Raw genomic sequence first — 16,074 nt, 5'->3', positions numbered from 1 at the left:
TGCTGGAGAGGCAGAGGCAGCAGACCCCTGGGGCTCGCTCATCAGCCAGTCTGGCCTCCATGCTGAGTTCCAGACCTATGAGAGGCCTTGTCTGTAAAAGCAGGTGAGTCACCCAAGGAAAAACAGCCTCCACGCACATCTCACATGCGAGCCATGCACATCTCACACGCGAGGCATGCACATCTCACACGCGAGGCACGCACATCTCACACATGAACCATGCACATCTCACGCTCAAGCCACTCACACGTGAGCCATGCACATCTCACGCTCAAGCCACTCACACGTGAGCCATGCACATCTCACACGCGAGCCACACACATCTCACACACGAGCATGTGAGCATGCATACCTATGACACGTGCACAAGTTGAAAGTAAAATAATTCAACATGCATACCTATGACACATGCACAAGTTGAAAGTAAAATAATTCAACATTAAGCTATCATATGGTTCAGAAATTGCACTCTGAGAAATGAAAGCATAAGGTAACCCATGAGGCACTCTTTATAATGGTTTCTCGTGGACTCATCCAGGTGCCTGTCACATGAATGTGGGGACAGGAGCTGCAGTCCATGCAGGGGAGGAGCCGAAGGCATGGGGTGAGCACTGTAGCAGGCTGAGATGTGAGGGCAGAGTCTGCCGAGTGCCAGGCATGGTGCGTGCCAGTGAGGTAGCTGCAACTATGGGATAGAAAATGGGTTTGTACAAGAATGTTGTAGACTGTGGAGACAAACTACACTAACCCAAAAATCCAATAAAAATAGCAGATTGTCCAAATTCTGCCCACAGCAAGAAAAACAAAACAAAACAAACAGAACCTTCAAATACCACAGAAGTATACATTTAGAGGATACATTGAGGTGTGTGAATGTAACCTGGTCAAATATCGCTAAGGTACACTTTCCAGTACCCAGGCTGTACCCTTGAGCTGGGCCCATTTGCCCTCTAGCTGTCTGGCCTGGTGCCTTGATGCTTGTGTGGTCTTATCAGCCACATTAGTGAATGGGTGTGTGTGTATGTGTGTGTGTGTGTGTGTGTGTGTGTTTGAGAGAGAGAAAGAGAGAGAGAGAGAGAGAGAGAGAGAGAGAGAGAGAGAGAGAGAAAGAGAGAGAAAGAGAGAGAGACTTATCCCCTCTTTTATTTATTTATTACCTATTTATTTTTAGGACTTATTTTATGTATATGAGTACAGTACTCTGTAGCTGTGTTCAGACACATGAGAAGAGGGCATTGGATCCCATTACAAATGGTTGTGAGCCACCATGTGGTTGCTGGGAATTAAACTCAGGACCTCTGGAAGAGCAGTCAGTGCCACTGAGCCATCTCTCTAGCCCTTCTTTCTTTCTTTCTTTCTTTCTTTCTTTCTTTCTTTCTTTCTTCCTTCCTTCCTTCCTTCCTTCCTTCCTTCCTTTCTTTCTTTCTCTCTTTCTTTCTCTCTTTATCTATCTATTTATTTATTGTATAACACAGAGCTCTGAACAAACTTTTGTAACTTACAGAGCTGAGAAAAGATGAGATTTTGGCTCATGGCCCAAGTGAAAAGTTTAAAAAATCCAAAACCTCCTGGAATGGAATGAGATAAAGATCTCCAGGACACGTGTGCATGTGTGCATGAGTGCACGCACCCCAGCCTCATTCCTTTCTGCTTTCCTTCCTATGTACATGCGTGATTTTATGTATCGGCATAAAGTACAGGATCCAGGAATAAGAGCAGATGTGGGCTGTCTTTCTGGGCCTTCTGCATGTAGATCTCTACCTCTGTCCATCTCTTCTTCTGTCCTCATGCATGGATGCATACAGCTACCTTGTGCCCATAGACCACATCATGGATACACACAGCTATCCTGTGCACATGAACCATATTTCTTACCTCATTCCTCATGGGTGGGGTCTGGAACTAGAGTAGTAGTAAATCGGGATGCTAGCATGTCTGATGTGTAGATGTGAATCCTGCGGGCACATTTCCAGGAGACACATGGCCGGCTGGTGTGGTAGTTCCATAGTGTTTAGAGGACCCTCTATCCCAGTTCCCGTAGAGGCTGTGTATGCCCACCATCTTAGCTGAGGCCTGATTTCCCTACAGCCAAATGACTCATCTTTTATTTTTTAATTAAAAATTTTATAGAATACATTTGATCATATTTTCCTTCCAGATCCTCCCTGTCTCCCATGCCAGTCACCCTTATGTTCTCTCTCTCAAAACAAACAACAAACAAAAATTAAATAATCCACCACAACAAAAATTAACAATGCCCCCAAACGTTGAATATCAAAACAAAGACAAGTCCAATAAGACAAAAGAAAAAAAGAAAAATTAAAGCAAAATGAAACAAGTCAACAAAAATCCATTGAGTTCCTTTGGTCTTGGCCAACTACTCCTGGGCATGGGGCCTGTCCTGGTGTCTTAGAGTCTCATTGCTATGAAGAGATGCCATGACCAAGAGTTTTGTAAAGAAAAACATTTAACGGGCTGGCTTACAATTTCAGAAGTTTAGTCCATTATCATCATGGTGGGAAGCATGGCAGCATCCAGGCAGATACAGTGGTAGAGAAGGAATCGAGAGTTCTATATCTTGATCTGAAAGCAGCAGGAGACTCTGTGACACTCTGGGCATAGCCTGAGCATAGGAGACCTCAAAGCCTGCCCCCACAGTGGACACACTTCCCCTAACAAGGCCACCCCTATTCCAACAAGGCTACACCTCCTAATAGTACCACTTGCTGGCTCACGTATACAGAAACTATAACAGGGTCTCTGTGTTAGTTCCTATCTACTGCAAGAGGAAGCTTTGCTGATGATGGCTGAGCAAGGCACTGATCTATGAGTGTAGCAGAATGTCATTGGGAGTCAATGTATTGCTATGTTTATTTAGCAGGCTAACAGCATTAGGTTTTTGTCATAGGCTCATGACCAATCTAGTCTCAGATTCTCAGCCACTTTAATAGTATCAGCTCTGGGTTGCATCTCATGAAGTGGGTCTTAAGTCCAGTAAAAAAAAATGTGGTTTATATCTTGCATCATAGCCCTCAGGGTTTGTAGCTGGGTCATATTGATGAGTGGCTTTCACCTCTGGTAGCCCAGGCAGATTCCCTTCTGGTACCATGAACTCTAGTCAATAGAAGCTTCTAGTTGAGCACCAGTTTGACTTCTCCATGTTTGATGATGTGGATGTTTTCTTAGCAAGAGGGTCTTAATCACCAGGTTGTGGAGGGCAACCAATATCCTTGACAATAGCCTGTGATGTTTGGGGGTTTCTATGGGACCCCTTCGGCCAACAACTCAACAAGATGTAACCCATCTTGTAACTCATCCTGGTAATGGAGGTTTTACTGGGTAGCATAAAATGTCTAGTTGGGGTATTATCTCCCTATTATGTAATGACTCTGTTTAGATTCCTTTCATATATATATATATATATATATATATATATGTTCTAATATAGTATAATATTCTAATATATATATATATATATATATATATATATATATATATATTAGAAAGCTTCTACAGCTATGGGTTCCCATATGGTTTTCCAAATGGCCTTTGCTCCCCTATCCTTTTCCCTCCACACATTCCCTCTTCTACCCTGCTCCTCCATTCTTCTCCCTATCTAACCATCCACTTTCTTCTTTCCTAGTCTCCTCACCACACTGTATTCTATTTTTCCTTCCTTGGGAGACCCTCTCCTCTCCTTCTCAACCTTCCTAACACTGGGATCCTTTAATACAGTTACTTGTGTTGTGAAGACCCCCAACCATAAAATTACTTTGTTGTTACTTCATAACTGTAATTTTACTACTGTTGTGAATGATATGCTGGAGTATTTCCATTGTTACAAACTGGCCCAAAGGGATCATGATCCACAAATTGAGACAATGTAGCATCCGGAAGGTTGAGGACCGTTGTCATAGACAAGGGCTACTAGGTTGCCAACCTCTGTGGTTATTTAGATTGTATGGGCATACTGAATGCTGAAAATCTAGCTTCCATACATGAGAGGACACACACAATATTCGTCTTCTTAGGTCTTGGCTACCTCACTCAGGATGATTTTTTTTTAAGCTTCATCCATTTACTTACAAATTTCAGTTTCATTTTTCTTAGCAGCTGAATTATATTTTATTGTGTGAATGTGCTACATTTTAATTATCTGTTTATCACTTGATGGACATCTAGGCTGTTTACAACTTCTGGCTGTTATGAATAGATCAGCAATGAAGATGATTGAGCAAGTGTCTCTATAGGAGGATGAAGTTTCCTTTGGGTTTGTGCCCAAAAATGGTATAGCTGGGTCTTAAGGTGAATTGATTTCCAGCTTCCCAAGGAACTACCACAAAGATTTCCATAGTGTCTGTACAAGTTCGGACTCCCACTAGCAATGAATGTCCCCTGTCCCCATATCCTCCACAGCATGAGTGGTCACTTGTTTTATTGATCTTGGCCACTCTGACAGGTGAAAGATGGCATCTCAGAGTAGTTTGATTTGCATTTCCTTGATGACCAAGGGTGTTGAGCATCTCTTTAACTGTTTCTCAGCCATTCATGTTTCCTCTTTAAAGAATTTTGCTTAGGTCTGTTCCTCATTTTTAATTGAGTTATTTGTTTTCTTGCTGTTAGGCTTTGTTGTTGCTGTTTATATATTTTGGATATTAGTCCTCTATTAAATGTGTAGCTGGTAAAAACCTTTTCCCATTCTTTAGCCTGTCACTTTGCCCAAATGACAGTGTCCTTTGCCTTATAACATCTTGTTAGCTTCGTGAAGTACCATTTATTAATTATTGATCTTAGTGCCTATGCTAAGATCTGTTCAGAAAGTCTTTCCTGTGTCAATGAGTTCAGGATTTTTCCCCACCTTCTTTTCTGTCAGGTTCAGTGTATCAGCCTTATGTTGAGGTCCTTAAACCATCTAGAGTTGAGCTTTGTATGAGATGATAAGTATGGCTCTATTTGCATTCTTCTGCATGCAGACATCCTGTTTGACCAGCATTTATTGAAGACACTGTTTGTTCTCTAGTGTGCATTTTTTGACTTTTTGTCAAAAATCAGGTGTACATAGGTGTGTGGAGTTATGTCTGAGTCTTTAGTTTGATTCTATTGATCATTGATCAGCATGCTTGTTTCTGTGTCGGTGCCAGGTTGTTTTTATTTTTATTAGTATAGCTCTGCAGTTCAATTTGAGAGTGGAGATACTGAGCTCTCTAGCAGCTCTTTTGTTAGTCACAGTTGTTTTAGCTGTCCTGGATTTCAATATGAAGCTGAAGATTGGTTTTTTGGTTTTTGGGTTTTGTTTTCAACGTGTGTGAAGAATTGCATTGGGATTTTTGATGCAAATGACCATCTTCATGGTTCTGTAGGATGGATTTCACACACTTGGGCCAGGATAATCTGCACTGTCTTAGTCAGGGTTTCTATTCCTGCACAAAACATCATGAGTAAGAAGCAAGTTGGGGAGGAGAGGGTTTAGTTAGCTTACACTTCCACATTGCTGTTTATCACCAAAGGAAGTTAGGGCAGAAACTTACGCAGGGCAGGAACCTGGAGGCAGGAGCTGATGCAGAGGCCATAGAAGGATGTTGCTTACTGGATTGCTTCCCTTGGCTTGCTCAGTTTGCTTGCTTATAGAACTCAAGACTACCACCCCAGGGATGGCTGCACCCACAATGGGCCCTCCTACCCTTGATTACTAATTGAGAAAATTTCTTACAGCTGGATCTCATGGAGGCATTTCCTCAAAGGAGGCTCCTTTCTCTGTGATAACTCCAGCTACGTCAAGGTGTCATACAAAACCAGCCAGTACATGCACCTTCCAAAAAATTCCTGTTTTGAGAGGAATCCCATTGCCTGGCTGAACTCCTCTCATCTCCACTGTATTGAGTCAAGTTCAGTCTTCCAGAACTTGATCGCCACGCTGCTTAGGCAGGCATTGTATGTGTGTAAGTGCCTTGGAGAGACATGCACATGACCATGTATGCTTCTCCATTGATGTGACATCATGGCACGGGGTTGATAGGAAGAGAGTCTCACACACTGTCCCTTACAGCTGGTCCACTGGTACACCACTGTCATGGGAATGGGTGACGGTCTCAGCAGAAGATGGAATAGCATGGTTTCATTTATGATGTGGTAGGAGCAGAGCCGAGCTGGCTCCTAACCAGTCTCTCTCTTGTCTCTCTCCTATTCAGTGTGTCAGGCCTGTGCCCACTCACCTCATGCTCTCCATGTGTCTGTAAAGCTTCACTCCTCGCCAGGAGCACTCAGGAGCACAACTTCATCGCTCGAGCCCAGCTACCTGTGTTACCATGGCTATATCGTCACGCCTTGCCCTGTGGGAGCAGAAGGAAAGTGGTGTTTTTTTTAGGAGGGGGGAACTGGGGTCACAGAGCCAGACTCTACCCTGGCCAGAGAGGCCATGGCCCCGGGTGGCCCAGCTCACTCCCCCACCCCCCTACACACACACCTCAGGCAGGAAATAATGCTTTTCTGTCTCTATGGACTGTGCTGTCTGGATCTGCCAACTCCTTCCCATCCCTTAGCAGGAGGCTGGGAATGAGGGTAGTACAGCTGCCCTATCTAGAGCCCACAGCAGCCTGATGAGGGCTGGGGTGGGGGAGGAGGAAGTGGAGGGGGCTGCAAAGGTGGGTTGTTGGCTGCTGGTCTAGTGCTAGAGGGTTTCTGTGAATCTACCTCTGATCACCATAGAGACCTGGACAAGGGCTCTTACCTAACCTGGCTATCCCTCCTTCCCATTGACATTTTTCATAGGATTCCTCAAGGGCTCCTTGGTCTCTGCTTCCCTCCCTTCCCCTTTCTCCTCTCCTTCCCTCCCCTCTCTTCCTATTCTTCTCTTTCCTTTGTATAGACACTATTATTATTATTTTCAAAAAAAAAAAGGAAAGAAAAAAGAAAAAGAATTTTTGTCCATGGTTGGTTCCAGGGGTACAGAACCCATAGACAAGAAAAAACTGGTGGCATCGGCCATGGCTAAGGGTCTTCCCAGCCTCTATGTGGTCCCAAGACACAGGAATAATCTATTATCATACTTCAGATCCCCAGGAGGCTTCTTCAAGAAGCTTGGAGTGCAGTGCATCCTGGGAGTATCCCTGTCTTAGATGGGAAGAACATCTTCTCCTGGAGTTTCTCCAGTGACCCCTTGGAGGCTGGAAGCATGAGGCAGGGGAGTCTGATGTGTGAGCCACCCCTCCTGACATCTCAGAAGCTTCTTTGAGAGGTGGTTTGGGTTTCTCTCAGGAGGAGACTCTCCAGGCCAAAGTCATCTCTCCAGTGCGACCTCTACTGTCACACTGGTCTATCCTGTCTCTCCACACTGTCTTGACCTCCTGGTGTCCCTCACAGCCCTTCGGCTTTTCTCCCATGCTTTCTCCCTTGGCTCCTCCCAGGTATCACAGACTGTCTGGGGGAAGCCCTGGCCCCACAGGCTCACTCTCACCTCTCTCCTCGCTTCCATACACAGATTCGAGAAGAGGACAAGAGCCCCCCTCCATCTTCCCCGCCTCCCTTGTTCTCTGTCATCCCTGGGGGCTTCATCAAGCAGCTGGTTCGAGAGACAGAGAAAGAGTCCAAAGAAGCCAGGCGGAGGAAGGAGGCGGCACTCACCTCCCCAGAAGTAGAGGTGGATGGCAGTGTGGGGGCTGGATGGGGCAGGGTGGGGTGGGGCAAGTGTTGGGCGCCTTTTGTTTATATTCTCCATATTGTCCTGAGTCAGTCACTCTATCTTTGCTCTCCCTGTCCTGCTGTATTCTTCTACTTGCTCTGTTGAACTCCTATGCAAACTGAAAAACCCATCTCCAATTGCCCACCTCTGGAGGGCCTCACATTGCTCTACTTTTCTTAACTCCCCCGTGGTTGCTTTTCTTGAGACCACGCAGAGCTCATTTGATCACATGACTTATTCGGCTATGAATTCCCCAAAAGCAGCAGCTGCCTTCTGCTCTGAGGAACTAACTTCTACTCCTACTTAGTCAGCCTCCTGAGTGGCCATGGTTATAGGCCTGGCCACTGGCTTGTCTCGGTTCATTCATTAAAGCATAAAAGATGCTGGCATGTCCCTTCTTTGGACAGCCTGATGTTGAAGTATTGGTATCCTTCTGGGTCAAGCACATGAGCTGGTGCTCCCACACACACCAGTGTCCTCCAACTGCAGGTCTCTCAGCCCCTTCCAAGTCTCTTGGAACATCCACCATCCAACAACTAAAGGGTTAATCCCAGCCAGGTTGTAGATCCTGGATGCTTGATCCATCCACCATCCCTTCTGAATGGTAAAGGACACCATCAACCAAAACCAGTCCATAGAAGGGCCAGTGCTATACCCCTGATTTCACCTAAACTTTTATATAGAGACCTCCAAAGTCTGGGCAGGATACCAAGGCTGAACCCTAGGAAGGCAGGCTTGTAGTGCAGTGCATCCTGGGAGTATCCCTGTGTTAGGCAGACAGGGCACCAGCTCTTGCTGCCTCTATACTGCCCTCTTGAGGCAAAGATAGTGATGGCAGGGTTGGGCTGAGAGGACCGGGGATTATAAAACTAGGTGTTGGCCTAAATCCAGAGAGTCGTCCTGGCTCCATCTTCACTTCCTCCTCCTCCTCGGCCCATTTACACCACATGTGCTTGCACCTGTTTAATGACAGGGGCTTCTCTGTGTCAGCAAGCCACTCACAACTGACTGGGAGCAGCTGTGGGGACAGCAGTTTGGTCTCATGGAAGAGACCGACAGAGTGGCTGGGCCCTGTGCCTGCTCCTGTCTGACTTATGGTGTAAACAGAGCCCATGCTTACCTTGAAGATAAGAAATTGGTCATGTAAAATGTTCCTGTCTATCACCAATGTTTCCTTAGTGATCATGGCCTTGTTTAAAACAGTAGTGGGGACAGAAGTCACACCTGTTTATCAGAGGTGGGGACTGAAGCATGGAGAGGCCAAGGCGTTTTCCCTAAGGTCACCAGGCCAAGCAGAGGCAGAGCCAAGCCATGTAAAGTTCTCTTTCTGGGGCTGCCTAGGAGACCAGGTGGGTGAGGTACAGGAAACAGAGTGGACAGGAGAGGTGGAGAAAGGGCATGCCTGCTGACCATCAGGACTCAGCATGAACAAGCATGCGGGTGTAGGGAAGGGGTGGGTGGGCCAGAACCAGGAGGTATCAGAAAGTGAGGCGAGTGAAGACAGATGGACCCTGAAAAGGCTTGGAGGAACCAAGGGTGTGTTCATGGACTTCCTGTAGACTTGGGGTGGCCACCAGTGTCCTGATCAGTTGTAAGAGGACAATTGGCTGGTGGGTGGGAGGCAGCTGGGAGCTTGGATGGATCGGGCAGTCAGTTTGAGAACCTGGGTAGCTGGAGTGGAAGCTGTATCCCCCCCTCCCCATTTTCCCCTCTGAGATCCCAGAAGAGCTTTTTATACTCAGCCTGCAAAACTCCACACAGCATGCTTCTGTTATGGAGGGGTCTAAACTCACAGAAGATAGGAGACAATGAACTGCAACTGCCCCGCATCAGCACCCTGATGGGAATGTGTATCCCTACTAATGATCTCATCAGGAGGGTTGGGATGTGTCTTTGTCAGGGTTTCTATTCCTGCACAAACATCATGACCAAGAAGCAAGTTGAAGAGGAAAGGGTTTATTCAGCTTACACTTCCACATGGCTGTTCATCACCAAAGGAAGTCAGGACTGGAACTTAAGCAGGCCAGGAAGCAGGAGCTGACAGAGAGGCCATGGAGGGATACTGCTTACTGGCTTGCTTCCCCTGGCTTGCTCAGCTTGCTTTCTTATAGAACCCAGGACTACCAGCCCAGAGATGGCCCCACCCACAAGAAGCCCTCCCCCCTTGATCACTAATTGAGAAAATGCCTTACAGCTGGATCTCATGGAGGTATTTCCTCAAGGGAGGCTCCTTTCTCTGTAATAACTCCAGCTTGTGTCAAGTTGATACACAAAACCAGCCAGTACAAGATGGAAATATAACAGATATATCTACAGCACCTACTGAGGACTGACTGTGTGCTGGGCCACCACCATTCCTTATATCCACCCTGCATGGCGGGTCTTTATGATCCTTGTGTTATTGTTAAGCAACTGGATCAGAGAGGAGAAGGAATTTACCCAACACCACACAGTGAAAAGAGGCAGAGGTTGTCATTGAACTCCATACTTGCTGGATTCCCAAGTCTACTTTCCTCCCCATGATTCTGACTACCCTCAGCCCCTATCTAGGCTGAAGTTCACTGTCAAGCACAGATCCTGAGGATGTCAGAAGGGCTTGGGTTTCTTTGGGTGGGTGAACCTGGGGATGATTGGCTGCTGGTCAGTCATGCAACAAAGTGAGCACCTTGTGTTCTCTTTCCTAGACCCCAGCAGTTCCCACTAACCAAACCAACAAGACCAACAATGTCCCCAAGCCTGGAAGCCAGCAGACTTCCCAGGACAACTCATCCACTGCTCAGAACAGGGCAGACATTCCAGGCAAGGAGCCCCCAGAGACTGGTGACAAGGACTCCACACCTGTGACCAGCACCAGTGGGGAGAAGTCTCAGGAGTCAGGTCCCACAGGAACACCCCCCAAAAGGACACTGCCCTTCAAGAGGGGTGTGAGGAGAGGCGATGTGTTGCTGATGGTGGCCAAACTGGATCCAGAGTTGTCCAAGGCAGAGCAGAAGGTCCAACCTCGTGATGTCCCCATGGACAAGATTCCAGCTCCAGCCAAAGACTCTGGAGGGACAAAGAAAGGGGTGACCACAGGGACTTCCTCTGTCCCCCAAGCCTCTATGCCTGAGAAGACCAGGACTAGGGGTGTTGGAGATACAGGCCAAAGCACAGAAGGTGGGAAGTGTCAGGGCACAGAGGGAAAGGGGAGCCGGGACCCCCAGACCAACGGGCAAAAAGAAGGTGAGTCTCAGAGGACAAAGAAGCAGGGGACCAGGTCCCAAGCTCAGGAGGCAGAAATCAAGGTGCAACTGGGAACAGCAGAGAAAGAAGGAGGGGTTCCCCCAAAGAAAATGGAAAAAGAGTGTGGGCCCAAGGTTGCAGGGGCTGAAGTGAGACCTGTGGAGCCCCCAGTCCCCCTAAGGAAGTGGGGAGGTTCCTTGGGTCGGAGAAGCAAGTTGGACAGTCCTCAGAGCAAGAGCAGAGTAACAGAATCACATCGTAAGGATGAAAAGATCGGGGACCTGCAAAGTCCAGCGGTAGACAGGAGCTGTGAGCAGCCAGTGGAGCCCATGGGGCAGCAGCAGGAGGCTCCAGTGAAGATGGAAGAAAAGGTGGGGAGACTTCAGAAGAAGCTGACACCAGGGAAATCCCGGGAGCTTCCTGGGGTGGCAGCAGAGTCTCAGAGTCCTGAAGAAAGCTGCAAAGACCCAGATGGAATTCCTACAACGGGGATATCAGCAGAGGCTGCAAAGAGAGAGGGCCAGCCGGAAAGCAGGGTGCAGGGAGTCGAGGAGCCCCGTGTGTGCACGAAGGAAGAAGTGCATGTGGTGCAGCCTCAGACAGAAGGTCACATAGAGTCTGTTCCTGAGACCAGCACAGAAAGGCCTTCTATGCAAAGGCCTATGGAAGAGAAGCAGATCTTGCAGGACTCAGACAGAGGGGGCCAGAGTGGAGACTCCGACCAGGTAATGGGCTGTAGGCTGTGGGCTATGGAGCCTGAGGACGGGAAGAACCTGCCCTAGGGGAGGCCACAGGGTGGGCAGAGGGCTAGCCAGGAGAGTACTTCTGAAGGCCTAGGCTCCTAGGCTCCACATGGCCCCTCCCTAGGCTAGACTTCTCCCCAAGTCTCTTCCTATTATTGCTTAGTGGTTACGATGTCCCTTGTTACCCACAATCCTCTGCGCTGGCACCACGGGTAGATTCTCAGGCTGTGCCCTGGCTCCATGCAAGCTCCTGCAGATGTCAGGGGTTCCTACATCAACTCTGGGGCTGGTGGGTTTTGCTGATTAGGCGACATTCTTTTTGCTCCCAGGCATACGAGGATAGATGGTACGAGGCACAGAAAGTCTGGCTGGTGCAGAAGGACCGGTTCACACTTGGTAAGTGGGCTCGGGCTGGCCTGGTGTGTGTGTAGGGGGTCCCACTCGTTTCTCTTGGTAAGTGAACTCAGGCTGGCCTGGGTGCGGGATGGGATGTCCCCACTCATTTCTCTCGGTAAGTGGGTTCGGGCTGGCCTGGAGGGTGTCCCACTCATCTCTCATGTCTCTCCTGCCACCAGTCCTCAGCCAGTTTTATTTCACTCTTGAGCCCAAGGAGATGGGGGGAAGCTGAGGTGAGGGTGGGGCCTGCAGCTGCCAGCGAGCAGAGAGTCCCCATCCTGAGTCCATTCTTGTTGGCCAGTGGAGGCTGAAAGATGTGTTGAGAAGTGATTTTGTATTCCATTCATACTGTCTGTCTATTATCACCCTGATCTGACCTTGGTGTGGGATGGGTCGGTGGACCTCACTCTCTGAGGGGCCTCCCCAGTTGCTAGTCTTTGTCTCTAAAGGGCTTGGGGCAGCGACCCTTTAACACGGTTCCTTGTGTCCTGGTGATCCCCAACCATAAAGTTATTTTGCTTGCTACTTCATAACTGTAACTTTGCTACTGTTATGAATTGTAAGGTAGAGATCTGTGTTTTCTGATGGTCTTAGGTGACCCCAGTGGAAAGGATCATTTGACCTTAAAGGGTTGTGACCCACATGAGAACCACTGGCTTAGGGGGTTACAGTTGAGGTTCTTTATGTGAACAGAACCCCAACAGAACCTTTCAGCTTGTCTTAAGTTCCTTCTCCAGCTTCTTGCCCTGGCTTAGAGAATCTTCCCTCCCCTCCTCTCTCCTCCCCCCTCCTCTCCCCTCCCCTCCTCTTCCCTCTTCTCCCCTGTCCTCCCCTCCCCTGTCCTCCTCCCTGTCCTCCTCTCTCCTCCCCTCCCTTGCCCTTCCTTCCCCTCCCCTGCCCTCCCCTCCCTTCCCCTTCTCTCCTGTGTCCTCTCTTCCCCTCTCTTCTCTTCCCTTCCCCTCCCTTCCCTTTCTATCCCCTCCTCTCCCCTCTCCTCTCTCTCCTCTCCTGCCCTCCTACCCGCTTTCTTTCCCCTCCTGTCTCTGGATGTCTACACAGCAACGGTGCTTAAACCAGACGAGGGGACAGCTGACCTGCCCGCTGGAAGGGTGCGGCTCTGTATCGATGCGGACAGGACTGTCACTGAAGTGGATGAGGAGCAGGTCCACCGGGTGAGTAGCCCCTCCTCCCCACTGCTGCTCTGTCCCCACCCCCTTGGTACTCATGGCTCTGCTGGTGGGGCTCCGTGGTGAGTTCCCTCACTGTAACTTCTGTTTTAACTACAGTTTTGCCTTTGTGAAGACAAGCCGCCGGCTCCTGCTGCCCTGGTTCTGACTGGTCTGAGCAGGGGATTACTTTTCATTTTGTTAAAATTGTTTCATAGACATGTTTCCATTTTCCCCCTAGATGCCAGGGAGCTCGGCTAAATGGGCAGGTTGCCATTGAAGCACAGGTTCCAATGGGGCATACTGTGGGCATCAACCTTTCTCTTAGGGGTTTGTGCATACCTTTAAGGGATATAGACGCAGTGGTAAAGGAGGTGGCTGGCTGCTGGCTTTCACCCCTGGGTGTCACGGGGCATGTCTAGTATTCCTCTCCAGGACTTAAAAAGCAGGTGATAGGAAGAAGGGTGTACCTGGAGCAAGCCAGTACATGATACACTCAAGGTTTTAGCTGTCTTGGAGACAGCAGCTTTACAGGGTAGCGCATCCAAGATGCGGAGACAAGAGTGAAGGAGAGAGACAGATCAAGGAGAGGGGCTGCAAGCAGTGTGTGGGCACACGTATGCACGAGGGTGCATATGCAGGCATTTATGTGTGCACATATCTGTGCACATGTGGTGGTGCTGGTGGGGTAGGGACCAAGGAATCCAGAGGAGATCCTTTGTGATGTCTTTAGGCCAACCCCTCTGAGCTGGACCAAGCTGAGGACCTGGCTTCTCTGGTCAGCGTCAACGAATCAAGTGTCCTGAACACGCTTCTACAGCGCTACCGGGCTCAGCTGCCACACACCCGCTCGGGGCCTGATCTGATCGCCCTGCAGCCCCAGAGGACCACAGTGCCCTCTTCAGGGAAGGTGAGGTGGGACTATGGTTGGGGAGCAGGGACAAGTAGAAGGCTCCTCAGCTGGGTATTGTAGGGGAGAAACCTAGGGAACTATCAACTCTGGTCAAGATGATAATCTTGGATTTGGAAAGCACCAGTGACCCCTCTGCTCCCTAGTGGGGAATGGTGAGCTCTGGTCCAAAGCCTAGGTGTGACACTTTAGCTGTGACACCAATCTGGAAAGCCATCTCATGGACACACAAGCAGAGGACCTAAGGCAAAGGCCAGGCTGCGGCTCCCCTGAGCTCCTAATGCACGCTAGACTCTCTGAAGTCTCATACATCCACCTTCATGTGGTGACAGAAGCTCTGTTCACCCTGATATTTATTTATTATCCCTTGAATGGAAGAAAGGGTATTTTTGATTGGGATTAGTAATGAAAGAAAAGGTTCATGGTGCCACCTGGTGGAGAGTCTTGGACTACACCGGCATCCTCTGAGCCTGTCCCTGGCAGCTGTGTGCTGGTGACTTGGGGGCTCTGAGGAGACCCCAACCCTGCTGTCCCGTGGGCTTCTAGGGAGGGAAGACAGGCCGTAGACGGTAAAGCCAATGGTGGCCAGAGTGGACTGGACACATGTGGGCAAGGATGAGGCTGGAAGAAGCTAGTGGGGGTCCTGGGTGTGACTTGTGTAGGGACAGACTCACAGGGGGCCCTGGGCTGCAGACAGACAGACAGGGGCATGGAGGAAGCTGCAGATAGATGGAAAGATGCTCCCTAGCCATGGCCCTCATCTGTCACTCAGGGCTGTGAAGCCACACTGTGCTCACTGCAGACCCATGGGGTAATGTCCACTCTGGTTCTCTCTTCTCAGACTGGGTATTGTAGATTGGTCAAAGGCACCTGCAAACACAGGCACGGGGAGGGCCTGAGTGGCGCTGCCCTAGTTCTCCCTGTGAGAGCCACTGGGCTTCATCTCCTTCCTTCTCCAAGTCTTATTGCCTCTCAAGTCACATGTGAAGCCATCTTGGCCCGGTCAGCCTTTGGTCCCCAAACAGTCACCAACTGGGGGTCAGACCCGCAATGGCCTGGGACTAGGAACAGCTTGAGTATGGGCTGGGTGGCTTCAGGACACAGCAAGGGACATGCCCCTTGGGGTTGGCCATGTGAGCACACATGTAAATGTGGGGTGCAGCTGGGGATGTCTCTGGAGAGGGTGCCACTGTGCGCTCTGCAAAGAGGCCCATGTGTAGGCCTGTGGGTGCCCATGGGTATCACGTCTGCACCATCCATTTTCTTCGCCAAGTCTCCATGGTAACTGCAGATCTAGGCTCAGACCCTAGACTCTTTGGATGCCCCAGGCTCTGAGGCTGAGTCCAGTAGGACAAACCTTGTTCCATGGCTCCCACTTAAGAACTTACCTAGAGCTGGTTTCAAGTGGTTTGGGATAAAAGGTGGGGTGAAGCCACTCTAGCCCTGGTTCCCCAAACTACAGGTCTGAGCTATGAGGAAGGCCTTCTGGACATGTGTCCTGGTTCCTCCAAGTCTTAGGGAGAAAAGGCAAGGCTATGCTGAGCCCCACAATCACTATGAGGTCATGTGGCCTTGGGTTTCCACCCTGTTCTTTCTAGGATTCACACATGCCTCCTTGGCCTCTCCTGACTCCAAAGGTGTTTCTGTGTAGACTCTGTCAAGGTCACCTGACACAACCTCCTTCTCTTTGACCTTGGGCAGCATGGAAGATCTGCTTATCCCCTTCTGAGCTCCAGGGCCACTCTTGTCTTCTCCTAGTCCTTTAATACTCAGGCTCCTCTGGGACTTTGGGAAAGTTTTATATGCCAGAAAGCAAATTGCTCATCTTCCTTCTTCCTTCCCTCCTCTCTCTCTCTCTCCCTCTCCCTCTCCCTCTCTCTCTCCCCCCTCTCTGTCTCTCTCTCCCTCTCTCTCTCTTCCTCTCCCTCTCCCTTCCCCCTTCCTCTCCCTCTTTCCCTC

At 49.2% G+C, this 16,074-nt stretch overlaps 1 protein-coding gene across 1 annotated transcript in view; it reads left to right on the top strand.

The window, feature by feature from the left end:
• Positions 1-16,074, top strand: part of Myo18b (myosin XVIIIB) — a 209,156-nt gene that overhangs the window by 10,698 nt on the left and 182,384 nt on the right. The window contains exons 2-7 of the mRNA XM_031337427.1: positions 6,189-6,344; positions 7,478-7,636; positions 10,363-11,625; positions 11,973-12,039; positions 13,099-13,211; positions 13,939-14,115. Of these exons, the coding sequence (XP_031193287.1) occupies positions 6,306-6,344; positions 7,478-7,636; positions 10,363-11,625; positions 11,973-12,039; positions 13,099-13,211; positions 13,939-14,115 (1,818 nt within the window). The 5' untranslated portion in view covers positions 6,189-6,305. The remainder of the gene's footprint in view (positions 1-6,188; positions 6,345-7,477; positions 7,637-10,362; positions 11,626-11,972; positions 12,040-13,098; positions 13,212-13,938; positions 14,116-16,074) is intronic.

The sequence above is a fragment of the Mastomys coucha genome, unplaced genomic scaffold (genome assembly GCF_008632895.1).
Source record: "Mastomys coucha isolate ucsf_1 unplaced genomic scaffold, UCSF_Mcou_1 pScaffold22, whole genome shotgun sequence".
Classification (NCBI taxonomy): Eukaryota; Metazoa; Chordata; class Mammalia; order Rodentia; family Muridae; genus Mastomys; species Mastomys coucha.
This window is presented reverse-complemented; position numbering and strand designations above follow the sequence as displayed.